General features: G+C 47.3%; 1 protein-coding gene across 5 annotated transcripts in view; it reads left to right on the top strand.

Annotated features, from left to right (window-relative positions):
• FMNL3 (formin like 3) overlaps positions 1–26,669 on the top strand; it is a 66,295-nt gene that overhangs the window by 9,751 nt on the left and 29,875 nt on the right. For all 5 annotated transcript variants that reach the window (XM_059080592.2, XM_059080588.2, XM_059080587.2 and 2 more), the window contains exons 2-4: positions 21,940–22,023; positions 24,021–24,101; positions 24,378–24,454. In XM_059080592.2, the coding sequence (XP_058936575.1) occupies positions 21,940–22,023; positions 24,021–24,101; positions 24,378–24,454 (242 nt within the window). The remainder of the gene's footprint in view (positions 1–21,939; positions 22,024–24,020; positions 24,102–24,377; positions 24,455–26,669) is intronic.

Raw genomic sequence — 26,669 nt, 5'->3', positions numbered from 1 at the left:
GTACTGTGGGCTCTACCCTAAAACTTGTCAAGGAGCAGTTTGGGGTGTACACACTTCACTGCTGACCTTTACTAACCCCATTAGCTCCTCAAGCCAGGGTGAACGTTCTTTTATGTTGGGAATATGTTTGAGTGCTTTTTGAACAGTGCTTCTGGATCTTTTGAGTAAAAGACTCTTTTGAAAATCTGATTAAACTTGTGACCCCTAATTCTGTGCACACATACAGTCCTTTGGGGGTTTAAAACCCGTTCTTGGATCTGCTAGGGAATCCCTGGCTTTGAGCCTAGAGGAATGGGAAGGGAGAGCTGGGCGAGGAGAAACCACTGCAGGAGCTCCTTGACACAAACAGTACTCAATATTTTTGTAAGGGGAATGGAGCCCTTACAAAAGGGCTATCAGTTCAGATAAAATAATGCCTCTGTTGGTGGTTCCAAAAAAGAGAGTTTGTTGAAACTTGGTTGACTGCCATTCAGCGGGAGATACTCTGGCCCTTGGACATCTTAATTTAACTTAAAAAAAATTAATTTAATTTATTTTTTATACAGCAGGTTCTTATTAGTTATCTATTTTATACATATTAGTGTATATATGTTAATCCTAATCTCCCAGTTCACCCCCCCCACCCAGCTTCCCCCCTTGGTGTCCATACGTTTGTTCTCTACATCTGTGTCTCTATTTCTGCATTGCAAACTGGTTCATCTGTACCATTTTTCTATATTCCACATATATGCGTTAATATACAATATTTGTTTTTCTCTTTCTGACTTACTCTGTGTGACAGTCTCTAGGTCCATTCACATCTCTGCAAATGGCACTGTTTTGTTCTTTTCTATGGCTGAGTACCACATCTTCTTTATCCATTCCTCCGTTGATGGACATTTAGGGTGTTTCCATGCCTTGGCTATTGTAAATAGTGCTGCAATGAACATTGGGGTGCATGTATCTTTTTGAATATGTTTTTAATTTCTGTTTTACAGGTGATGAAAACAGGGCTCAGAGGGGTTAAGTAACCTTGAGAAGGTCTCAGCTTAGATGTCACTTAGAGAGGCCTTAAGTAAAAATTTTTGGTTAGATTTTTTGTTAATGCTAAAAAGACTGCTAGAAGTACAACTTTTTTTTTTTGGCTGTGTTGGGTCTTCGTTGCTACGTACAGGCTTTCTCTAGTTGTGGCGAGTGGGAGCTACTCTTCGTTGCAGTGCGTGGGCTTCTCACTGCGGAGCACGGGCTCTAGGCATGCGGGCTTCAGTAGTTGCAGCTCGCAGGCTTCAGTAGTTGTGGCATGTGGGCTCAGTAGTTGTGGCTCGCAGGCTTAGTTGCTCCACGGCACGTGGGATCTTCCTGGACCAGGGATCGAACCCGTGTCCCCTGCATTGGCAGGTGGATTCTTAACCACTGTGCCACCAGGGAAGTCCACAACTTCTGAAAGATGCTTAATCCTTGATTTTATATATATATATATATATATATATATATATATATATATATATATTTTTTTTAAACTGCCTAGAAAAATTTCTGGAAAAATACAAGTAAATCTAATAACAATGATTACCTTTGAAATGTAGGGAGGGAATCATAATAAGAGGGAACAGGAAAGTCAAAGGGAATTTAGCTTTATCTATAATGTTAGCATTTCTTACAAGGAGAATGTATTTATATGTCAGTTATATAATTTAAAGTTAAATTAAAAATTCTTAACCTCATTAGAAATCAAGGAAATGAACATTTCAATGATGCACTTTTATATTAATCATCTGGGCAAATTTTAAAAGATTGACAATGTCTATGGTTGTCATTAGTGGTACATTAATACACCATTAGTGGTAGTGTAATTTGGTACAGACATTTTAGAAGACATTTTATAGGGTCTACCAGTTTCAAATGTGCATACCCTTTAACTTGGTCATCTCACTTCCAGGAAACTGTCCTACAGAGCTGTTTATACATGGGCATGAAGGTGCATGGAAAGGATCCTCAGGGCTGCATTGTTTAACAGTAAACACCTGGGAAAAACCTGATTGTCCATTTCCTGTCCATATCTGTTTCTTTTCCATTCATCTGGTTACTCCAGGCAAATACTGGGAGTTATCCTTAATTTTTTCTTCTTCCTTCTCCATACTCAGTCTATTACTCTGCCAATTCCATCTCCAAAATATGTCTCAGATCTACCCATTCTCTCTATCTCTACTGCCACTGCCTCAGTCCAAGCCAGTGTCAACTCTGGCTTGTATTACATCCAAACAGTTGGCCTCCCAATATCCTCTACAGCTCCTTTCTCCATCCTCACAGCCATTTTCCACAAAACAGCCAAATTTAAAATATAAGTCAAGTAGCATCATTTTCCTACCTAGAAACCTTTAATGGCTTCCTTTTGCACTAAAAAAAAAAAAAGCAAACTCCTGGCCTTGGCCCTTAAGACTGCATTATTTGGCTCCTGCTGACTTCTTTAACCTTACTCACCCTCCTGATTGCCAACCTCCACATTAGCCTTCCTTTAGTTCAGGACAGTTCCTTTCTTGTCTCAGGGCCTTTGCACAAGCTGTTTCCTCTCCTGGAATGCCTTGTCCCTGGATCTTCAAATGGCTCAATCTAGTTTATGCTTCAGGGCTCAGTTTTAATAATGCCACCTCTCAGAGAGGCCTCTCTTCTTTATTATTCTCTTGGCATCCTATTAACTTCTTTTGTATTATTTTCCATTTTAAAATTATTTGTTTAATTACTTGCTTATTATCTATCTCCCCAGACTATTGACTCCCTGAGGGTGGAGACTTTCTGTATGCTTATCACTGTCCAGCCAAATACCTGGCACCAGCTAGGCACTCAGTAAATGGTTGCGGCTAATGGGAATCTCAAAGATGTGTGTGTGTGTGTGTGTGTGTGTATAAATATAATCGTCTGAAAAGGGAATTAAAAGAAGAGTATATATAATGCTTTATAAAGCCACATGTTTGTATGTAAATGTTTAGAAAAAAGGCCTGGAACAGTCAACACCAAACTGTAAGTCCCTGTGGTGACCTACGGAGGGGGATGGATAGGGTTGGGGGCCGAACAGTGACTCCTTTTTTATTCTATAAGCTTTTCAGTTGATTAATTTTTTTAACAATCTTTACCCATGTATTTGTTCCTCCTTTAAGGGAAAAGGAGGAATAAAAATAGAGGAGAAGGACTCAACTTTTATTGTAAAAAAGAAAGCTCCTCTCTCTTACTCTCTGTGCTGACCCAAAAGAAGAGAGCAACAGGGAGAAAGGACACCAGTGAGGTCATTCCCTGCCCTGTACTGAGCTTGGCACTAGTTTTCATAGTAGAAAGAATCCGAAGAGATGCCCTTATGCCCTGAGGCTATATTTTAAATTCTTAAATGTAGGCCCAACCTTGGTCTCCCAGACACAGCCAAGTTGTATATTTTTAGCCAGTTTCATTTCTAGGCTAGTGAAAGCTGCAGCTCCAGCCTCAGTTTAGCAGGTGAAGTCAACAAAGAGAATAAACAAGCTCTGGGCCTCACTGCAGCTAAGCTTCTCAAGTCAGTTCAGCAACCCCAACCCCCCAGGAAACTATGTTCTCTAGATTCTTGTCTCTCAGAAATATGGATAGCTAATCATTTTCACAGCTAATGTTCATTGCATGCTAATGGTATGCCAAGCATCTGGCAAAGCTCTTTATACACATTATCTCATTTAATCACCATAACTATGAAGTAGTTATAATTATCTCCATTTTGTAGATGAGGAAATGGAGGTCCAGGATGGTTAAATAGCTCACCTGGCATCACAGCTAGTAGGTGGTGACGTCAGAATTTGAATCCAAGCAGTTTGACTCCAAAACCCACATCCTTAACCATGATCTCCTTCTCTTTCCAGGGTCACCACCCGCCACCCCCCCGCCCCCCTGCCTTCAGTACTGCTTTGGTGGGGATTGTGTACATTACGGCAGAATACAGGGAAAGTAGAACAAGTCTTCCTTTGCTAAGAGGTGTGGTGGGAAGATTTGGGTTTTGGAGTCAGCCAGACTTGGGTTTGAATCCCAGCTATCCCACTAGGACTTTCACTATTCAACAAGTATCTCCCTTTTTATTTACTGTGGGCCAGTGATAGCACTGGGTATACAGTGGTGAAAAACAAATATCACCTCTGCCTTCATGGAGTTTATGGGAATGCAGATATTAAACAAATAAATACTTAACTACAAGTTATATGTCCTCGGGAGACAAAGAACAGGTTGTTACGAGAGAGTATAACCAAGACTCCGCTCTAAATGAAGGCCAGAGGCAGCCTTGGAATCTCTGAGACTTTCTACTTTCATTTCATTTTCCTTCCTTTCTTGATTTATTAAGGAAACAGGTCTTAGGTGCCTACTATATATACAGCACTTTCTCGAGTGCTTTGGAGAATACCAAAGAAATAGAAGATAATGCAAGTTGGAGAGACGAAATAGAACTGTACTTTGAACAACTAGAGAATTGAAACAAGTGCGTGTCCTCAGATTATCTGTGAGGCTCTCTCTGTGCCTCAGTTATTTTATCCATAACATGGGGATATTTGTCTTGCCCAATCACATGTTTTTGTGAAGATCAAGTGAGATCATGAAGTGATGAGGTGCCACGCAGCTCCAAGCACAGAAGGACTTAGAGGGTTAGGGAAGGATTAACGTGGCATGGGATTGCTAATCAGGCCGTGCTCTCAGGAAGACATGGACTTTGTCAGGTCTTATAGGGGAGAGGTGTGGATCAGGAGAGAGGAGACTGAAGGCCAGAGCAGGGTGGGAGGGGATTAAAGAGGAAGAATTAGCCAGATATATGAAGGGCAGCCAGGAGCCCCACCTGCGGGGGTAGAGGATCCTCATCTCTTGCCTGGTCCATTGTAGTACACTCCTTAGTTGTCTCTCTACTCCAGTCTTGCAGACCCAGCTCCACCTTCCTGCCCCCCACCCCCCGTTCGTCCTCATAGCCATGAGTAAAGATCTGGGTGAGAGGTTTTCTAGGAAGAGAGAGTAAACCTTGGGATGGGAAAGAACTTGGCACATTCGAGGAACTGAAGGAATGCTAGATTGGCCAACAAGGATGCTAAAGAGACGTAGGGGAAGGCAGAAGAAAGGTGAGCAGGGCTCAGGTCATGGAAACTTATCAGCCTTGATAAGGAGTTTGGGGAGTGACCCGGTCTGCTTTATAGTGTTAAGAGTTCACTGTGTCTGCCGTGTGGAGAGCCCTGGAATCTGGCTTCCCTCTGGGCACCATGTTGGCCTGAGTGAGATCGGGCTCCTCAGTCAACTGTGCCCAGCTGAGTGATCGTACCCGCTGCTCTTTCAGGTTTGACTTGTGTTCAACCCTCCTTCCTACACCCTCCTCAGGCCAGAAAGGGCAGTGCCTCTGCTAGGCTGGCCCCAGTGTTTGGCGTGCCTGTCCATGGTCTGAGCCTATAATTTGGTGGGTTGGCTGGTTACAAAAATAAAAAGTGTGACCTATAACTAAAGATGAGTGGATTCAGTAAAGAGGGAGCTTTTAATTTGCAGGGGTCCTGGGCTATATTTAACTGGAGGAGAAATGTGTCTCCTCCCTAAGCGCTGCTCCATTTTCTCCCTTGAGTACCTGCTCTGCAGTGAGTTAGGGTTTGGGGGCCTGGGGGTGAGCTTTAGGGAGATTTTTCGAAGGGAAGTTAGGGTCCAACAACAGGTTTGATGGCGCTTCCTGGGAGGTTGGCATTATTCAGTCTTGCCTCTCATATAACCCACTTGGAGGGAAGTAGAGTTTTTAAATGTTTGAGTGATCACTCATTTATTCATTCAACACAAATGTATTGAGTGTTTACTCTGTATTTTAGACATTAGGGATCCCATAGTGAAACAAAAGAGACAAAGGGACTTGCCCCACAGAGTTCACATTTTTGTTGGGGACAACAATAAACACATATACAGGTCTGTCACAGAATGTTGAGTAGGGATAAGTGCCATGAAGAAAAAGAAGGTAAAGGGGTGGAGAGTAAGAGGGGCACTATTTTAATGAAGTGGCAGTTTGAGGGGTTTAAGTACAGGAGAAAAGTGAAATAGTGAAGACAACTTTCTGTGGACTCTGGACCCCACCTCCCGAGAGTGCCCCAGGACAGGGGCTCCCTGAGAAGGGCAGGGTTAGGTCCATGCTCATGGGGGGCCTGGCTGCTTCCTAGCCTGGCTCCACTTGTCAGAACTGTCTGCAGGGCTGGGCAGGGTGCTGATTAACTGTAAATAGATACTTGTCCTTTCCAGGGCTCCTCAAACCTGATCCTCTCAAGATTTCCTGAAGTCACCGTGTGTTCTTGGCTGGAGGAGGATTAAGACTCTGGCCTGGGAAGCTGCAAGGAGTGCAGGGGTTCCTTCTGCCTGTGACTGCTGCTCACCATGCCTTTTTCAGGGGCTTTGGGGCTCAGTGGATTTGGATTTGAATCCTGGCTCTGCCATTTATTAGCTCTGTGACCTTGGGCCAGTGTTGTAACTTCCTCAAGCCTTTTCTTTATCTGTATAATCAGGATAAGAATACTTCTAGGGATTTGGTGAGGATTAAATAACATATATAAAGGATCCAGGGCAGAGTCTGGCATAGTGGGTGCTCAATAAATTTTAAGTTGAAATATTCTAAGACCACTAACCTCTTAAAGTCAGAGGTCTGGTATTAAGGAGTCCAGCGAAAATATTTAAGAAATATGGATTATTATTGATGGGTAAGAGACTGGTTCTGTGTACCTCAAAGTTGTAAAATCACTGAATTGCACACCACATATTAGTCACCTTGCTTTCCTACTCAATGTTGGCCTTGTCATGACCTCTGCACGGGCCTTAGGATCTCCAGGAACTAACGTAGCCCTTGGCCTATCCTTTAGCACATTTCATCTCTAGTACAGCCATGGAAGGATTGGCCTTTAAGAGTCTTCTGGACTGAGGAACTTACCAAGGCCAGAATAGCCAGCATAGGGCTACCGAGGTCCAGACCTCTGCTCCTGGGACTGTATTGAACTCTGGGGTGGTGGTGGCCACTGTTGTGGGGGTTCATTTGCAGATTGAAGGGATCACAGACTCCCTTCCCCTCAAAACCAGCCTCAGAGTGAGGCCCAGACAATGTCCTAGAATTGATGGACGAAAGATAGCTCAGTGGCAAGGAGCATCTTAGTTTGAACCTTTTGTGTCCACAGTATGCTTGGGCCCCTTACTTTGGACAGACTTCTTGCTAATGGTTGTGGTTATTTTATTTTTACTTGCCACTCAGCAGAATCAGCATCACACAAACACTCATTATCCTCAGGCCCTTGGCAGTCAGGACACTTGGTGAATCCCTTGTAAAGTGCTCACGTCTACAGATAATTTTCTGATGCATCTGGCATGAGTTCCAGATTGATAGTGCAATAGCAACTATCAATTGCTCCCTTTAGGCTTGGCTAATTACTTCTGGCATCGTATGTAAGGAATTAAGAATCTCTTATGCTTTTACGGGGCAGCAGGTCCTGGTGAGCTCCCAAAGCGTTTATCTGTCATTTCCCCAAAATACCCTTGTTAAAAGTTGTGAGCAGGGCTTCCCTGGTGGCGCAGTGGTTGAGAATCCGCCTGCTGATGCAGGGGTCACGGGTTCGTGCCCCAGTCCGGGAAGATCCCACATGCCGCGGAGCAACTAAGCCCATGAGCCATGGCCGCTGAGCCTGTGCGTCCGGAGCCTGTGCTCCGCAACGGGAGAGGCCACAACAGTGAGAGGCCCGCATACCGCAAAAAAAAAAAAAAAAAAAAAAAAAAAAAAGTTGTGAACAAAACCTCAGGAATTGAAGGGTAGCCAGCCAGACAGTATTGGGTGGTATTTGGCTTCTCAGTTGATTCCCTCTAAGAATTGTAAAGAAACCATCTAGTACTTGTTGCCTGCAGATGCCTGTAGGGAAATGTCAAATGGTGTCATAATGTTGTAAAAGCACTACTAGCTGCTTCTGACTGTCCTGGAGGTGAGAGGGCAGAGAGGTTATTCCAGCCTTATCCTATGGCGAGGTGAAAATTTACTCGGGACTCTGGAGGGCCTCTGGAGGCTGCGAACTGAGAATGGCGCAGGTGTCATCTTCCTCGCCTGGAGACAAGGAAGGGAGAGGGATGCAGTACCAGCCCTCAGAGACTCCCGAGTGCAGCACGGTGGTCATTCGCTCAGCAAGCACTTATTGAGCACTTAGGGTTGTGTTAAGTACCAGAGAAATAAAGATGACTGAGACAGTGTCTGCCCCTAGGAGTTCAGTCTGGAGGGGAAGACAAACACATTAAACATCTAATTGCAGTCTTCAGCTTGGGAAGCACAATGGTGTAGACATGCAGGAGCATCTGGGGAGCACAGGGAGGGGCTTGGGGAATACTACCTGTAGGAGGAAATCTCTGCTGGCTAAAAGGGGTAATTAGGAGTTGGAGAGAAGTGTGGAAGAGAAAGCAGGTAGAGTGGCGGCGACAGGGTGAGACAGAGTGATGTATTCAGAGAATCCTCCCGCAGCTGCTTGGGGCTTTTGGAGTGTAAGGTGTAAGGCAGACAGTGGTGGCAGGGAGGGGGTGGCTAGAGTAGTAAGGAGGGCTTTGAATGCCATGTGGATGGACCATACTTCATGCTTTTTGTTGGAGAGTGTCATGGTCAGATTTTGAGGTTTGAGTGGGTCAGTGTGGCAGCCATGGGAGGGGAATCAGAATTGGAGGTGGGCAGCCCAGTGGGAGGCCTTATAGTGTGGTGGTGATGATGATGGGAGCCTGAACCAGAGCTGGTTTGCATGGCGGAGATGATAGGACAGACTCAATAAATCATTTAAAGGATTAAATTTGGAGACTCAGTGATGGATTAGATTTGACATTGGAAAGGTGGAGATAAGGGAAAAGGGAGGAATTCAGGATGATACCCAGATTTTTAGGTTGAGATAGAAATGCATATTTGAAAGTCATTGGTGTCTACTGGTCAAATAAAATTTGGAGCCAAAACATTCTCATGCCTCTCTCTATATTCCCACAGACAGCACAGCCCTTCAGGGACTGGGAGAGACAACTCCTGAGACTTATGCAAGGTCACAAGGAGAGAAACAGTTGTTGAGAAGAGTAGTTAGCTGAGGGGGCCGAAAACAGAGATTTGTGGTAGATCAAACCTCAGGTTTGCAGACGGCAGGTTTAATCTGCAGAAGTTGGGAAACGGGGAGGTGAGGGACTTGAGATAAGGCGGAACACTAAAAACAACTTTCTTTGCAAAATCTCATCCCAAAGGTTAGAGGAATTGTCCCAGATCACTCAGCAGAGCACCTTAGTTAGTCAGTGCCTCAATTCTGTCCCCCCAAATTCTGGTCCCAGCTTTCCTGTGAATCCTCTGGGTGTCTGTCGGTGTTTTCAGTCTTACCTTTTGGAGGGGTGTGTGTGCAACTGCTCTAACCTAGAGAATTAATAAGCGTATAAATAAATATATTTAACCTGTACTCTTCAGCTACATGTATATACTCTCTCTTTTATGCATTTTAAAGTACTGTGAAATTATATTTTACATATGTGCTTAGAAGCTATCTTTGAGTCACCTGCAACTCCTTGGAGTAGCTCATCCCAGTTACCATTTATAGAGCCCTTCTCCTGGGCCAGGCACCATGCAAACTCCTTTTCATTCTTTCCTCCCTTCACTTAATTCTTATAGGAGGTAGAGATTATGATTCACATTTTATAGATGAAGAAACTGAGATTCAGAGAAGGCTAGTAACTTTCCCACTGTCTCATGAAAAGTACCAGGATTCAAATCTAGGTCCTCTCTGTTCCAAAGCCCATGCTGTTATTTATAGCTCTCTGAATGTTTAAAATACCATTCAGGTATGAGGGAATTGTCACATTGCGGTGTCCAAGAGGGGAGTTCCCTTGTCTTTTTGCTCTGCATGGTGTCCTTACTCTGAGACAGAAGCCTTGAACTTCAGGTGTTTGGCACACATAACCTCGTTCAGCTAGTTTCACCCAGTCTTGCTGGACAGGGAGGCACCCTTTAATGATCAACCAAAGCCAGTCAGACAAATACAGGTGGACCTTCCCAAGTTAGAAATGGAGATTTGATTTCTTTGTAAGGAGATGGCAGGGTATGGTGGAAAAAGCCATGTCCTGGCAAAAGTGCTATTGGAGGCCACATATCTGGGTTTGAATCTGGGTTCTGCTACTTTCTGTATGACTTTGAGCCAGTTGGTCTCAGATTCTTAATTCTCTCACCAGTTAAACAGGCATAATACCACTTACCTCCACTGGTTATTAAGAACAGTAAGTGAGATTTTGTGAGAAAAGTGCCTGGCATATAAGAGGCGATCAGTAATGTTTTCCTCCCCATCTGTGGCCCCAAGTGAATATGGCACCTAGGACACCAGACATTGAGAAAAGCAGACAAGATTCAGGGTCTCTCTGGGGTGGGAACTCTCAGAAGGCTACTTCCAAAGAGGTGTTTTTCTAGCTGGACAATCAAATGAGATGTGAAAAAGCTGGGGCATTCAAAGATGGAGTAGGGTGTGGGCAGTCCTAACCTCTGTGTCAAGCTCTGGCCTTAAAGTCATGGGGAGGGACAATGTTGGGAGGGTGGCTTGTGGATCAAGAGCAGACTGGGGTCTTTATGATTCCTCCCCAAAGAGGAGAGGAGCACTGAGGCACTGAGATGGACCTCCATTTGAGAGCAACTGAAAAAGCAAGGAGAGACGAAGGACTTGTAGTGCCTCTCTGCAGCTGATATGACTGGTGACAGATGCGAGCCCCTGCTGGGGCATAAAGCAGGAGTCATACCCCTCCCACATGTAGTCTGGATGTAGGAAGGGATTCATTAAGTTTTATGTTTTGATTATAAGCTCCTGGATTTATGAGACTCCTAGAAAGCCCGAGCCGGGCCCCCAGCTGGTACACTGGGTGAGATGGAGTGCTGCCCCCAGCCGGCCTCTGCCATCCACACAGGCAGCTCACAGCACCTATTAAGGTTTTTCTGTGTGTCAGACATCCTTGTCTAGGAACAGGTGTGGTCAAGGAAAGTCCATGCCCTCTCAAAGCTTACAGTCTAGTTCATGAAATAATACAGAATGTGAGTAGTAATATGAGAGTGCAGGAATTTTTTTTTGTGAAATCTTATAATTAAAAGATCTAGCATAGTGCTTGGCCCAGAGTAGATGTTTATAAGCCATAGTTTTCTCTTTTTTGGTTAATATACAAGAGTTATCACAAGGCAAAATAGGACTTCCAGTTGGCACAGTGTATGATGCCTAGAAGACACTAGTATTTAGTATTGAAGGAATGATTGAATATAATTGTGGATGGGAAGCAAGGGCAGGAAGCCCCACAGTAGTTCAGGGGAAGGAGTGTGCAGAGGTCTGGGTTGTTTGGAGGGGGCTTCATGAGGAACGTTGATCGTATTGATCCTGAAGGATACATGCAATTTGAAAAGGTTCAGAGAAGGGCTAAAACAATTGGTTGTCTCAGAAGAGGCATTGTATGGGAATACAAACTCAGGGTCAGACCTGGATTCAAATCTCAGCTCTATTGTGTACTGGCTGTGTGACCCTGGGCAAGTTCCACGGCCTGCCTTTTGAAGCCTTTTGTTTCTTCACCTGTAAAATAGGAATGATGTTAGTCCCAACTTCATAGGGTTCTTGTGAGAATTAAATGAGATAATCATATAAAGTTCTTTTTAAAAAATATTTATTTATTTTGGGGCTGCATCAGGTCTTAGTTGTGGCATGTCAGATATTTTGTTATGGCGCGTGGGCTCTTGATGGCAGTGCAAGGGCTTCTCTCTGGTTGTGGCACGCAGCCTCATTAGTTGTGGTGTGAGGGCTCTCTAGTTGTGGCACGAGGGCTCAGTAGCCCCGCAGCATGTGGAATCTTAGTTCCCTGACCAGGGATCGAACCAGCGTCCCCTGCATTGCAAGACGGATTCTTAACCACTGGACCACCAGGGATGTCCCTCATATAGAGTTCTTATCAAAGTTTTGTCAATAAATGTTAGCTTTTGTCATTAATTTATCATTTTAATTGTAGTATCATTATTATCCTACTCATGCCCACCTACTTACCTTAGTTCCCTAGACCTTGTGTCATCTGGCTGTTCCCTGCCTGCTGTAATTTCCTCATACATACTTTTATTCCATTATTGTAAATCAGGGACTCCCAGACTTTTTATGGTGTTTTGTGTGTCTGTGTACTTGCAATTGCTATGTCCTTGCCTAGCATATCACCATCTTCCCCTGCTTCATTGCTTTTCCTGCCTTCCTCCTGCTTGATGTTTTAAGACTAAATCCTATAGCATTTCTTCCAGGAAGTCTTACTCGACTCCTCTATTAGATTTTGTGTCCTCAGGATCCTGCAGTGCCATGTGCACCTGTTTCACAGCTGTGCTGTATGCACTCATCCCTGGTTTGCTTGTCTACCTTGCCCTCTGGATATAAACTTCCTGAATGTAAGGATCCTGTCCTATTTATTTTTATATCCCCAGCTCCTAGCTTAGTGATTGGCATATTGTTATTTTCCAGCTAATTGTTGAGTAAGAAATCCAACCCCCGCCAAAAAAAACCATAGCTAGCTTTATGTGTAATGTTTACTACCTACTTCTGACTTAAATGCTTTACATATATTAACTTTAATCATCATAGCAACCCTATGAAGTAAGTATTATTTCTACCTCCATTTTATAGATGAGGAAACTGAGGCTCATAGAGATTAAATAAGTCTCCCAAGACCACACTAGTAAGTGGTGGAACCAAGATTCATACCAGGGCAGTGTGGCTCCTCATTCTGTGCTTTAACCATTCTGTGAGATTTGTGATAGGATATTTATTGAACACCCAAGAAAAGGTGAAGAGACATTAGCTATAAATTACAACTTCGTGAACATATTTTAAAGGCATTAGTAAATGTGTGGAGACGCTGTTAGGGGGCAAATGTAGACCTTACCAGTCTCATTTATGAAAGATTTGCTAGAGAAGGTGGGATTTCACCCATTGTGAATTGGATGAGGGGCATGGATGGCAATTGGGAAGGAGATGATCTCTGAGGATAATGTAGGGTAGAAATCTTAGGGGCAGGAAAAAGAAGAGTATATGTATGGGGAAATTCAATTTGCCCAAACTTTATTGAGCACCTACTACAGTGATAAACAAGCTGGTGATGATGGTCCCTGTGCTCAGGAGCTTGTGGGCTAGTGGGCTTTAAGAAGATGAGTCTGGTTAGAAGATGAGTCAGGGGAGTGTCTTAGATTTATGGTGTGAACTGAAGGACAGAGTTGAAACTCAGAATGAGAAGTGGGAGTTTGCTGAGGGAGAAGCAGCATTAAGGAAAATGATTTGGGCTGTAGCACATAAGGCAGATTATAGGAGAGGGACCAGAAATAGCAAGGACAATTGTAAGAATTTGGATAATCTCCTCCAGAAATAACCAGGGACTGAACCAGAGAGTTGGTGATGGGAGAGGTAGTAGCAGGATCAATCAGTTATTTATTAAGCACCTGCACATGATTCAAAGAAGGATAAGGCATGACCCCTACCCTCCAGGAGTTCATGTTCTAGTTGTAATAAAGGAAATACACACATGAAAAGACACTATATGACTTCATTCAATTTGTGTTAAGATCCATGGTATCAGTGACCAGCTATTTTTTTCCTCTTTGCTTCACTCATCTGGACTTCATTTCCAAGGTCACCTCATGGTCCAGAATAGCTGCTGAAGTTCCAGCCATTACCTCTGCATTCCAACCAGCTGGAAGGAGGAAGGAGAAAAGAAGGGTATACTCCCTCCCTTTAATGATACTTCTCAGAAGTTGTACACACTACTTCTACGTGCATCCCACATGGTCACATAGCCACACCTGAATGCTAGGGAAGATGAGAAACATTAATTCTTTTAATTTTTTAAATTTACTTTTTAAGTTCAAGTATAGTTGATTTACAATGTTGTGTTAATTTCTGCTGTACAGCAAAGTGACTCACTTATACACATATATACATTCTTTTTTATATTATTTTCCATTATGGTTTATCCCAGGATATTGAATATAGTTCCCTGTGCTATACAGTAGGACCTTGTTGCTTATAGAAATATATTAATTCTGGGTTGCTAATTGCTCAGCTGAACATTGGCGGTTCATTAATAAGGAAGGTGAGAAGAGGTTGGGGATAACAAGCAGGTCTCTGCCATATCATTCTTCACATATGATTATGCTTTGGAGCTCAGAAGAGGGACTGAGCTATGTTGGGTAGTCACAGAGTTGGATTTTGAGTCAGGTAGTAATAGGTAGGGATTCAGAAGATTGGGGAAACGTCAGTTACAAGCAAATACTATGGCAAGAGTGGCTGTTCCAAGAGAGAGTCCAGGAGAGAATGAGCTGGTCAAAGATACTGGGGCCAACCCAGGGAGAATCTTACCTGTGAAGCTCTTTCTTATTTAAGATGCTAAGAACAGTAGGCCAAGGAGTTTAGGTTTTCTTGTGTAAATGGTAAGGAGTCAGAGAAACTTCTGAACTGAAAATAAACATGATTTATCTTATGTGCTAGGAAGTTTAGAAATTTCATCCACATGCAGGTTGGAAGTAGGGATGCCAGCTAGAAGGTTATCCCAGAAGGATTGAACAACAAGGGCCTATCTGATGGTGGCAGTGGGAATGGAAGGGAAGGGAAGGTATGGATGAGAGACCCTGGGAAGGACACGCCCTGGGTCCTAGTGGTAATGGGTTGTGGTCTGAGGAGAGAGAAGAAGATGCCTTTCGTAGGATGTTACCCTAGAAATGTTGTGTCCTCTGTGAGGTAGCGCTGCCTATTAGGTCTCCCCTGGCGGGTGGGCAGAATGTCATGAAGAGAAGGGTCGACCTTGGTTGGCTACCGGGATAATGTGAGGCTCTGCCCCAAGACTCCTTAGCTTTGGAAAGCCAGCTGCCCCCAGCAGAATAGTTTCCATTCTGCGTAACTGGGGACTGTGTGGGTCTGGCTAACCGCGAGGAGGGGCCGAGGAGCCAGCAGATAGATCAAGTTGCTGTGGCAGTGACTTTTTAAGCTGGGGCTTGGGGCCCCTAGCTAACAAAAGTCCTTCTATCCGAGGCTGTGTGCTTCTTGACTGAGTAGGCCAGAAAGGTGTCCTTAGCCAGGGCCAGGTTACCTGCCAGAGTTACCTGATGTCAGGTGTGAGGCCGACAGTGTGGCAGAGGGTAGAGCTGGGGGCCTTTGCTGGCACTGGGGACATGGCCAACTTCCTGTGCCGGCTCAGGATCCGACGCAGGAGTGTTCCAGGGTGAAGGAGAGGCCTCGGGAGGTATAGTTGTATTTGGATAAAGCCACCTCTTTGTTTGATTGATGCTGGCCTTCTAGGACCTCTCCTTTACCTGACTTCCCTGGTGTGAGTTGCAGAGCTCAGCCTGAGACATCTGGCGAATCCATCTCTTTTTCCTCCAGGCTGCTCAGGGACTTGGCCCGTAACTGCTCAACAAGTCATTTCTCGTTATAGAGTCATCAGTGACCACAGAAGCACGTTCTCCAGACAGGGCTCTGAAATCTGGCTTTTCCCTGGCAGCTTGTCCCCAGAGTGATAGCTTCGAGTAAACAAAACCAGAAAGCCAGACCTAAGCCATTACAGACACTTAAGTCAAGGAGAACCCACTTTTCTGATATCTTTTGTCATAGGTACCCTAGCAACCTTCCCATAAGTCTAGTAGGGTAGCTTAGGCCTCGAGGAAACCGTGTGTGTGGCTAGAGCTGTGTCACACCCATGAGCCCCTGTGCATGGGCTGCAGATGGAGGGAGGTGAGGAGGGAGGGGAAGCTGCACCACTGAGGCTGTGGGGTTTGGTAGCACCAGGGCAGGAAGCCTCGAGTCCAGGGAGGTGACTGCTGCTGTCCACCGCTTCCTATTCTTGAAGTGTTCATCCCACTCCATCACGGGCAGGGCTACCTCTTCCTCCAGCCAAGTGTCATGAACTGTTCTTGTGATTTCCTTTCTGCTGCAGGATACAGTTCTCCCAGAGCCTTTCCCAGTTGGCTCAGGCTTATTCCAGACTCTGTCTCAAGTTATCTTCTCCAAACCTGAGCTCTGAAAAGAAGGATGGGAGGGAGGAAGGCGAGGAGAGCCGTCCTGAGCTTCGTCTTCCAGGTTGGCAGCAAAGCCAGGCTTGGGCTCGGTCTGTGGGAGCTGCAGTGAGACCTGGCCACCGACCTGGTCTGCTTCCTCCCCTGCACTACTCCCGCCAGTCATGGGGCTGGGGGAAGGTGTGGGTGTTTGCAGGGACTGCTGTGCTTCCCATGTCTGGACCTTCTTACTTTTAGCTCTTGGACCTTTGACCAAACTCTCTGATTTTTTTGGTTTCCTTTTGCCAGGATTGTACTTCTGGGGGGCAGTTAGGAGGAGCTGTGCTGAAACAACGAGATAAACAAACAGTGACGCAGAGGCGGCAGCAGCGTAAGCAACGGGCTGGGCCTGCCGTCTGGGCCGGCTGGGTGGAGAAGGACTCCCGCCCTGCACACTGGCCAGCTGGCTTGTGTTAAAGCGCTGGCTGAAAATAACTCTCATTGTCTGGGAGCTGCTACTGCGCAGGGCTGGCAGGTCTGGCTGTGGCCGCCAAGGGGGCCGAGGCAGCAGGGGCCGGTACCTCCCACCTCCTTGGGCTCTTGCCCTTTGGGAGCAGTGCCCAGCTGGCCACAGCTGCGTCTACTGCCCACAAGGAGAGACACGTGGAGAGTAGGTTGGGCCACTCCTAACACTCTGTCCTTTTGGTGGCTGGGCATAGCCCTTTGTGCCCAGTGTTGCCTGTTTGGCCATTGACTTGGGGGCATGAGATGTGAGGGGATCCTATCCTGGCAGGAACACAGGGCGGGAACGCAGGGCTCCAGCTGCTCCTACAGCAGTCTCCTGGACTCCCAAACCTGGGACCTCACCGCATTCTCCTCTGCCATCTGTATAATGGGCTGATCTGTGGATGCCTGAGAGGCTTTGCTGGCCGCTGTGACCCGGAGCTGGGGCTCAGCAGCATGTAGTGCCTGGGACAGTGCCTCATTTCATCTCTGGGGAAGTTCTAGACTCAGCTTCCCAGGGCTCCCCACCCCTGTCAGCTGAGCGTGGTGGCTGGGGCTGCCACACCGGGGAGAAGTGGCCAGCTGTAGGGGACTTGGTGGGGAGGTGGTTCTGAGAGGCAAGACATCAAGAAAACCACCAGCTCACATTCTGTATTTGCTCAAAATAGACAGCCGTTGCCTGCCTTCCCTCAAGCCTCCAGAATCCCCTTCACAGGAAAGTTTCAGACATCTCTCTCCCTCTCCTCAGAGGAGCTATGCCATTTTTGTCTCTATTCCTGAGATTTATTATGATTGACTGGAACCAATAGAAGCAGCTGGGAATTTGGGGTGGTTCCTATTTCTGTTTGTTGGGTTTTCCCCAGGCCTGGCCCAAGGAGACTGACAGAGGCAGGGGTGAGTCCCAGCACAGGAGCCACAGCTTTGAAGGAAACTCCAACCCTACCGGCATTTCCCTTCCCCTGCAGTGGGAAGGAAACAAGGAGGGGCTAACTGACCGGGGGTGCAGAGCAGGAAAGGGAAAGGAACCTCTGTGACTAGAGCCACCTCCCTCCTCCTCTGCTTCTCTGGGGCCAACAGGGGTCCAGTGGGGAATAAGGAAGCCTCGCTGGGGGACTGGGCCCTTTTGCTCCCTCAGAGCCCAGGAAGGGGTTGGCCCCTGAGCAGGGCACTCTGCCTGGCCGCAAACTGGCAGTAAACCGGAGCGGCCTTGCTGGAGAAGCATCAGATCCACCCCTTTCTGCTTCTTCCTGTTGTAGGTTTTTATTATTAGACTTCTGGCTGGTTCCCTCTGATTTAGGAATCAGTCCCGGAGTTGATTTCAGTCTGAATTCCTCTTCCCCTTCTCTTCCCATCTCCCTGGGGTCTCCCCTTCCCTCCCCAAGGATGGTGGTAGTTCATTGCCTCCTAGGCTTAGAGGAAACCAGAGAGGGATCAAAGGAGGGGTAAGGGATTGCTCTGTCCCCAGAGTGTGGAGAAGCAGTCCTGACGGAGGAGGGACAGAGGCAGAGATAGAGGGACAATCCAGGAGCAAGAGGGCAGGTCCTTGGGATGTCAGAGCATTACTCAGGGTTTCTAGGAAGAGCGGGGAGGGAACTGTGTGTTCCAGACACATACGGACCCGAAGTATTTATCATTTAATCCTCATAAAACCCTGTGAAGTCATGAGATTATCTCCATTTTATGGATGAGCTCACTGAGGTTCTGTGACTGAAGAGCCCCAAGTTGATCTTGGGCTCTCTGATTCCACCTTCAGTGCCCCCTGCTCCGAGACAGCTGAACCTCCTTTCTGTTCAGCAAGGATCTCAGTGAGGAGTTGGCAAGAACGCAGCCCAGCTTCTGCCTCAAGAGAGCCTGAGGTCTCTGCGGAACCACGGCAGGAAAATGTCAAGGAAGCAAACCTCTGACCGAGACCAGAAGGAACCATGTCAGATTTGCTCCTTGGCTGTCCCTGGAACTCAGGAAGCTGCCCTTCCTCAGGACGTTGAGCCCTGCTGGCCTCACACACGTTTTCTGGTGGAGGCAGAAGCCCCGATGCCCTAGTCTGGCAGGGGGAGAACTGCCAGGCCCTGGTCCTGCCCCTTAGCCAGTGGCTCCCACCCCCCAGTCAGTGATGGACTTCTTGTGAGTGTTGGAGGCTGGGGAATTCCCCCACCCACCTCCTTCCCCATCACACTTCAGCCCCAAAGGAGCAGAGAAGACCACCATCACTGTCCAGAAAGTGCCACCCAGAACTCTGGACTGGAGGATGTGGGCCTGTGGTCGGAGCTGATTCATGCTTCTGCCACCCATTTCCATACACTGGTGTCCCTCTCTCCTGGGCATCTGAAGTTTGGCCAGGTCCCTGAGGTTCCTCCTCCATGCTCTTAGGCTAGGGTTCCCAAAGGTGGTGACTCTGCTTGGTCTTTGAAGCCCTGGGGGGACGTTTTCTCACCACTTCACCTGGTGGGGAAGTGTGAGGCCACAGCAGCTGTCAGTGGTTGGCTGAGGGAGGAAGTTGGTGTAGATGGGATGTGATGTCTGCCACAGTAGCGACAAGCTCCCGCCCCCACCCGGTCGCGTTCTTCCAAGGGAGACAACCGTTTTCTATCTTCATGGCACAGGCTTGGGAGAAAGGAGCAGGTGACAGTGAAGTCATCTCAGGATGCACACAGAGCCAGAACCAGGCCTGGTCTCACTTGGGCTCAGCTGGCAGCAGCCTGGCCCTAGTTAGGTGGGAGAACTTGCTCTGGGCCACCTTTGATCTTTGGGTCCCTGTTCTGTTGTGGCCTCCTGCTCCTGTCCTGTTATCCACAGAGACATGCTGAGATTGGCCGTTAGCAAAATAATTCCAGAGACAACATCTGGGGTTGTATTTGCCCGTCCAGCCATCCCTGCTACATCGGCAGTGGGGAGGATTCGGTTAGCCCCTCTTGCCTGCGGAAGCTCAGGCAGATTAACAGGGCAGCAGAAACCATGGGGAGACATGTGAAGTGGTGGTCTCTTCCCCTTCTTTTCTTCTTTTTAACCTCTTCTGTATTCCTAAATTCTTCTACTTCTAAACACTGAGCAGAGATCCCAGTGCTACTTCCTTTTTTGCATCATAGTGACTCTGTTTCCAGCAAGGAGCTGGGCCCAGAGCTCAGAATCGGGACGTCTTAACCATAGATTTACCATCAACTTACTCTCCACTCAGTGCCTGTCACGGGGTTAGACATTATTGGAGATTGGAGATCGTATGAATAGATAACACTCCTTTAGGAGCTAGATGAGCATACAACTGGCTTAATAGTATGTATGTAAATAAATGCATAATAAGTAGATACATGTAACAGAAATAAATGATGTTTAAGGATTTTCTTTTAGTTTCTTAGAAAATGGAGGCCTCACTCCCAGGATACTCCTGCTGCTTTTGGAATAATGCAGGGCCTGTGTGACTCCTTGGGATCCCGGGCACACATGATTCATGTTCCCAGGGATGAGGATGTCAAGGAGTGGGCAGAGGTAAACCAAGTGGTCATGCTTCGTTTACCCGGGAGTTAAGAGCTGAACTTGGAGCAGTAGGTAAAGGAGAGAAAGATGAGAGGAAGGCCTTCCAGGTGGCCTGAATGTGCTGGGGGAAGAGGCCAGATTTGTGGGTAGTCACGTGGGTCATCAGACAGCTCTGATACTTCAGGTAGGAGATCATATCTGATTCAGGAGTTGGGGGTGGGGTGCAGGTGAGTGATCTGCCTTTGGAGGCGAAGGCTGTGACCTGCCACCAAGGCAGCCGCCGGAGTGGTTAAAGGAGGGCCTTGGCTGGATGGGGGTAAAAAGGGAGGGGAAGGTAGGGCTGCTGGTCTGGGTGGAGCTCACCCATGGATGCCTTGGCTTTTACTCACTTACACTTGTATTCATTTATTCACTCAGCAAACAGTAGTGAACAAAATAAAATGACTCCTGGTCTTTCCTGTACTCTAGGTTAGAGTGTCTCAATGAGGGGTTGGGACACTTTACTGTGTCTTAAATAATTGGGAGCTGTGTCATAAGTAATTGATACTAATAATTAAAGTCCTGAAATTTTATAAATTATTTCCTTAAAAATTTGAGCAGTTACCTTTATGTTAATGTTCTAGTCATTCACTTGTATCCTGATATGAGGGAAAGGGGTAGATTTGTGGCATCTGCACAGGCTGTGGGTGGCTCAGGATTCACCTGTGGGCATACGTGGTGCAGGAAGCCCGCTCAGCTCTCAGACCGTGGTGGGAAATCGATTGAAGGTTGCCACTTTAGACTGGTAGCTTTCAAACCTTTTTGCCCGGTCCCATGTTAAGAAACACATTTTACAGCGTGATCTGTGTGTGTGTGTGTGTGTGTGTGCGTGTGTGTGTGTGTGTGTGTGCGTGTGTGTACACAACTTATAAGAAGAAACAAAACTTCTTGAACCTTTTTAAATTTTATTTTATTTATTTATCTATTTTTGGCTGTGTTGGGTCTTCGTTGCTGCACGTGGGACTTTTCTCTAGTTGCAGTGAGTGGGGGCTACTCTTTGTTGCAGTGCGCGGGCCTCTCATTATGGTGGCTTCTCTTGGAGCGTGGGCTTCTAGGCGCGTGAGCTTCAATAGTTGCAGCACTCGGGCTCAGTAGTTGCAGTACGCAGGCCCTAGAGCGCGCAGGCTTCAGTAGTTGTGGCTCGCAGGCTCAGTCGTTGTGGATCACAGGCTCAGTAGTTGTGCCTAACAGGCTCTAGAGCACAGGCTCAGTAGTTGTGGTGCATGGGCTTAGTTGCTCCGTGGCATGTGGGATCTTCCTGGACCAGGGATCGAACCTGCGTCCCCTCCAATGGCAGGTGGATTCTTAACCACTGTGCCACCAGGGAAGTCCGTGAAACATTATTTATACTTATCACTTGCAATGAATTCTGGTATCTTCAATCCTATTCTATTTTAATCTGTTCATTTTCTTTTTTAAAATTGAATTTTATTTAGAAAAAATTTTTATGGCGTATAGTTGATTTACAATGTCGTGTTAGTTTCAGGTGTACAGCAAAGTGAATCAGTTATAAATACACATATATCCACTTTTTTTTTTAAAAAAATTATTTTCTCATATAGGCCATTACAGAGTATTGAGTAGAGTTCCCTGTGCTATACAGCCAGTTCTTACTAGTTATCTATTTTATGTATAGTAGTGTGTATATGTCAGTCCCAATCTCCCAGTTTATCCCTCCCCCCCGACCCCCTGATAACCAGTCTGTTCATTTTCATTTAAAATAAAGTTACTCTTGACTGACTAAATGGATTCCAAAACCTGTGGTTTGGAAAACATTGCTCAACCAAGCTGAAGCAAATATGAAGGGGAGGCAGGAGGATGGTCATGCCTCTCTGAGCCTTCCTTATCAGCCACAGAGTGTCAGGATGAAGCCTGAGGGACGAGGCCTAAGGGGAGCCTGTCAGCCCTGTTGACTCAGGTTCTCTCCTCAGAGCTCCATGAACCTGCCTCCTGACAAAGCCCGGCTCCTGCGGCAGTATGACAACGAGAAGAAGTGGGATCTGATCTGTGACCAGGTACGGGGTTTGCGGTGGGCCCAGAAGTGGGGGTGTGTCTTGAGCTGGACGAGGCAGCAGGACCGTGGGCATTGGCTGCAGCTCTGGGGTTCCTTAAGGAACCCTGGCCTGGGCGTGGCCTCAGTCCATGCTTACTTCCTGTTCCAAAACGCCTCTCCTAACAGAGACAGGGCTGGGAGGCCAAGTTCCCCTCTAGCCGCCACAAAGCACTGTCTTGATTTCTTCCCAGTGAGCAGCAACCTCAAGGAGGTTTGTGTAGGTCTGAGGTATAGGGTGTGCTATGGAGGAGTTTGGTGTTTTTCCCAGCAGAGCTTGTTTCTGCCTTTCCCCAGGGTGAGGGCTGTCCCTGGCTGGGAAATCCAAAGCACCATTTTTCTCTCGCTCTGCTCCAGACCTGGCAAATAGTAGGATTCTCCCCATTATTTACAGGCCTCTAGAAATGAGAAGCCCCAGTCCTCTAGTCTTCTGTTCCCAAATCTCAGAACGTGAGGATTGGAAGCTGTCCCTACATGAAAGTGTTTAGAGCCAGAAGAGAAAATAGAGATTATCACTTAGCTCAGAATCAAGAACTAATGCCTGTGGCCTTGCTCTTTCCCCTGCACACATTTGAAGATCACAAGTCATGAGTTTCTGAACTCAGACAGGCCTGTCTGCATTGCTGGGAGAGTTGGCTTTTAGTTCCTTACCTCTTGGGAGGTATGGAAGCACCTGGCACAGGGTGTAGGCAGTCTGTTTACCCAGCACTTTCTGATGGAGTTTTGTCATAAACATAATTTTTTTCAAGCCCTGAACAAAATCACAATAGCTAACATTTATTGAGTACTTATTATATATGTACTTTATATATGTATATATATATATATTTAATCCTCACAAAAACTCTGAGGAAGGCACTGTTACATTTTATGGAAGCAGAACCTGAGGCTCAGTAACTTGCCTTTCACTGGTAGGTGATGGAGCCAGGGCTCAGGCCGCCAACTCCATCTGTGCTTCTCTGCTTCCCAAGTCATGCTGCTTGACCTAAGGTAGAATCATGCTTCAGAGAACCTAGTCCAGGTTGCTTCTTATCCAGGGAAGGCCCATTTCCTTGAATTCTGCATTAAGAGGAGTTGGTGAGCATGGTGAGATCCTACTTGGGGTTTGGAGAACAGTAGCCCTTTGGTATTGAGTTTCTTTAATTGATAATCTCTCAGTCTTTTCTAGGTCACATAATGTCAGCTCTTTCTCAAACCTTTCCTTTTTTTTCTTTCATTTGTTTTTAGGTTCTGTTTCCTAACATTATATCATTCTCCTGGACCCTCTCCAGCCCCTAACTCTTCAGATATCTCAGTTGTGGAGGCCCTTACAGGACCAAAATGCTTAAGAGTTTTCCCTTGGGTCAGATGAGGGGGTTGGGCCACAATGGGGAGCCTGTGCCCTGTGTGGAAGGGGACGGAGCAGTGATCTTGCTGAAAGCAGCCTGCAGCATTTGGGGTTGCTTGGATTGTTGGGGCCTGGGACCTGGGCAAGGAGCAGAAAGTGTGTTTGCACTCCTGAGCTGTGTTAACACAGCAAAACCAGTCCAGTCCCAAGTCTGGCTCAGGGCTAAGAAAGTTGGCTTCTACAAGGCCTAGCTCCCCTCCCCTTCACCTTCCTAACCCCTGTCCATTAGCTGGCTAGGAAGTGAGCAACATTTCCCAATCATGTCTTTATTTTGGGTGCTGTTTAGAGCTATGTAATCACCGCATCTTCTTAGCAAGCAGCAGGCTCTTAAAATAATTTTTAATGTAGAAAAATATTTTAGGCTTAGGGAGTACTAATTGAAGGAGGAGAAGATGGCAACAGATGAGAAGTAGCTGAGGATAAGTCAAGAAGGGGAACCTATGGTTTGGGTGATGTTAAGGGCCAGGTGATAACTTTAGGAGTCCCCTCACATCAAACATTGTGAGTGCCCTACTTCCTCAACACTCCCCTCAGAACCTTGGGTGTCTGTGTACACACACGTGTTTCCCTTACAGGAACGATTCCAGGTGAAGAATCCTCCCCACACTTACATCCAGAAACTCCAGAGCTTCTTGGACCCCAGCGTAACTCGGAAGGTGAAGTGCGAGGCAGGGAGGCCCCGTTTTGCTGCCCTTTACAGTCCTGTGGGGTTTAGGGGCAAACCGTTTGACTTGGGTTGGGACTGCTTCTGAGCAATGGGGGTTGGGTTTCTGTGTTCTGAGGCCATGGCCCTGGAGTGGCTGGCTAGTAACAGAGGGAAGGACTATAACTGCCCTCTGGTATGCCTTCCCTTTCCTTTACTACCCCTTTTGCTTGTATTGTAAAGTTGGCTTGGGGACCTCCATCAGTGACAGAAAATTCCATGTTTACAGAAGTTCAGGAGAAGAGTGCAGGAGTCAACCAAAGTACTGAGAGAGCTGGAGATCTCACTTCGTACCAACCACATTGGGTGAGTCAGATTTGACCATCAGAGCCTTTTCACCTGGCCTCTTAGGACCTGGTGGTGTCCACTGAGGATAGTTTTCCTGTTTCATCTCCCTGCCATGGGGCAGATCTGCCTCTTGAATGGCTTTTATTTCCCCAGAGAGCTTCAGACTGTTCCTTTTCTGGCTTTTCTCCCCCTCAGCTCTGCCAGCTGCTGACTGGATGCTGCTGGCAAGCTTGGGGCCTCTCCTGGGGTCCTCAGCCTGTGGCTTTGAGTGGAAGACATTCCCATAGCAGCTGAGACTGGAGTCTGCCTGTGGCCTGGGGCTGGGCCAAGGGAGGCCCAGAGAAGGCTGGGGATGGAGGAGTGTGTTACATTGGGTAGCTGAGACCTACCTAGTTCATGGACTGTTTGGTGCCCAGAAGATTAGTTGCTTGATTATAAGACAATTTTAGTTCATGAGCAGAAGCAGTTTCCTGAAGTACCGGGAAAGATCTAAGGCAGTGGGGCAGGAGCTGAACATCTTCTGTATTCACTGACCAGGGTACTGCCAACCCACTGACGGGGCCCCTAGAAACTACATGAGTCTTTTTTGCCAGAGAAGTGAGGAACCAGGACCTGCTGAACAGACAGAGGGCTAATGTGTGAGATACAGTGAAAGACGGCTATGGTCTCAGTTTTATAAAACCGTAACCAGCCAGAGTAAATATAGTGAAAGTGAGAGAGAGAGAGAGAGAGAGAGAGAGAGAGAGAGAGAGAGAGAGAGAGAGAGAGAGAGAGAGAGAGAGTGTGTGTGTGTGTGTGTGTATACACAACGGACAGTGAGGGACACCTGATGGAGAAGTGCAGGCAGGGCTACAGGTCTGACTGAGGGGCCTGGCACGAACATTGAGAGTTGACACAAGTGAGGAGTTGAGCCTGGGTTCGGGATGGAGGTTTCTGGGCAGGTTCCAGCCCCAGGGTCCTGGGCTTCCTGAGAGCAGGGGGTAGAAAGAGGCAGACGACATCATGTGCCTTCCCCTCCTGTCCCCTCCCCAGGCTGAGGCTGCCTGGGGTTCTTATGAGGCTACCTGTATGCAGCCAGCTGCCTCAGCAGCAGTTGTAGGGGAAATGGCACAGGAAAGAACAGGAAAGGGACAGTTCCTGGCCTCAGTAGCTGTGCTTGATGGCCAGAGTTGGCTTTCACACCTCATCTGTGAAGCAGACATTGAGAACTGACCTGCTTGGAAATGTGTAACTAAGCCTTCACCTTTATTTGGTGAAGCTCACAGAAGGAAAAACTGCAGAGCCTCATCAGCTACCCCACGTGAGAGAGCAAGAGTGACACAGATGGCAGCTCCAGACGCCATCTACCACCCTGCATTGCTCCACAGGGCCTTTACCCCTCCCCACTCCCTTCTCTCTGAGGCCCTCCTCTCTTCCTTATTAAGTCCTGCTACGTGAGGATGGGGGTCTGCTTTTCTCAGGAGAGGCCACAGAGCAGTGCAGGGCAGTCCCCTCTGCCTGCCCCTTCTACCTGGTGCCATCGCCCCTGGCCATTGGCCAGGAGCTGGGGCCAGAGCAGCATGGTTCCCAGGCCCAGGCCTCTTGGCAGTTGGCATACAAGCTAGAGGTCTGGACCTGGTCCTTGGTTCCCAGGAGCAGCTTAGTGTCTGGCATTTTAGGAGCTCCTGTCATCCGGACTATGACTTCCCTGGGAGAGTTATGTGGGAGGGCCCGGATCCATCCCGGATTTTGGGGCAGGAAGAGTTTGTCAGGCTGTCAGGCTGGGGTGTGGGTGCTTCAGGGCAGCAGGAGCTCAGGGCAAGGTAGGGAGAGGAGGATCTTGCTTCGGCAGCAGCCCGATCAGCCCCAGGCCTGCAAAGATGGGAACTTGGGCCTGGAGTGGGCGGGCTGGGAAGTAGGATTCCAGAGCCTCTCCTGCTCCTCCTCTCCCTGGTTTGTATTGGTTTGCGGCCTTGCCTAAGTGCCCTTTAACCTCTCCTCAAAGTGTCAAGATCCCGAAAATAGCAGTGTAGACTCAGACAGGAAATGAGAAGGGGGTGGGGAGCTGGAGCGCAGACAGACAGGAAACGGGAGGCCTGTCGGCCCCCAGAGAGGAAGCTAACTTCAGGCAGCTCCGGTGTCAGTCAGCCTCAGCCAGAGCCTGCTGCCAGATCTTAGCCGGGCCTGGTGCTCTGGCCCGGCCTCTCTCTGTAGCCCGGGGTGTGGCCATCAAACATGGCGCTGGTGTTCCAGC

This window comes from Kogia breviceps, chromosome 12, assembly GCF_026419965.1.
Source record: "Kogia breviceps isolate mKogBre1 chromosome 12, mKogBre1 haplotype 1, whole genome shotgun sequence".
Classification (NCBI taxonomy): Eukaryota; Metazoa; Chordata; class Mammalia; order Artiodactyla; family Physeteridae; genus Kogia; species Kogia breviceps.
Note: the sequence above shows the minus strand (reverse complement) of the source record. Positions and strands in the feature narration are given on the sequence as shown.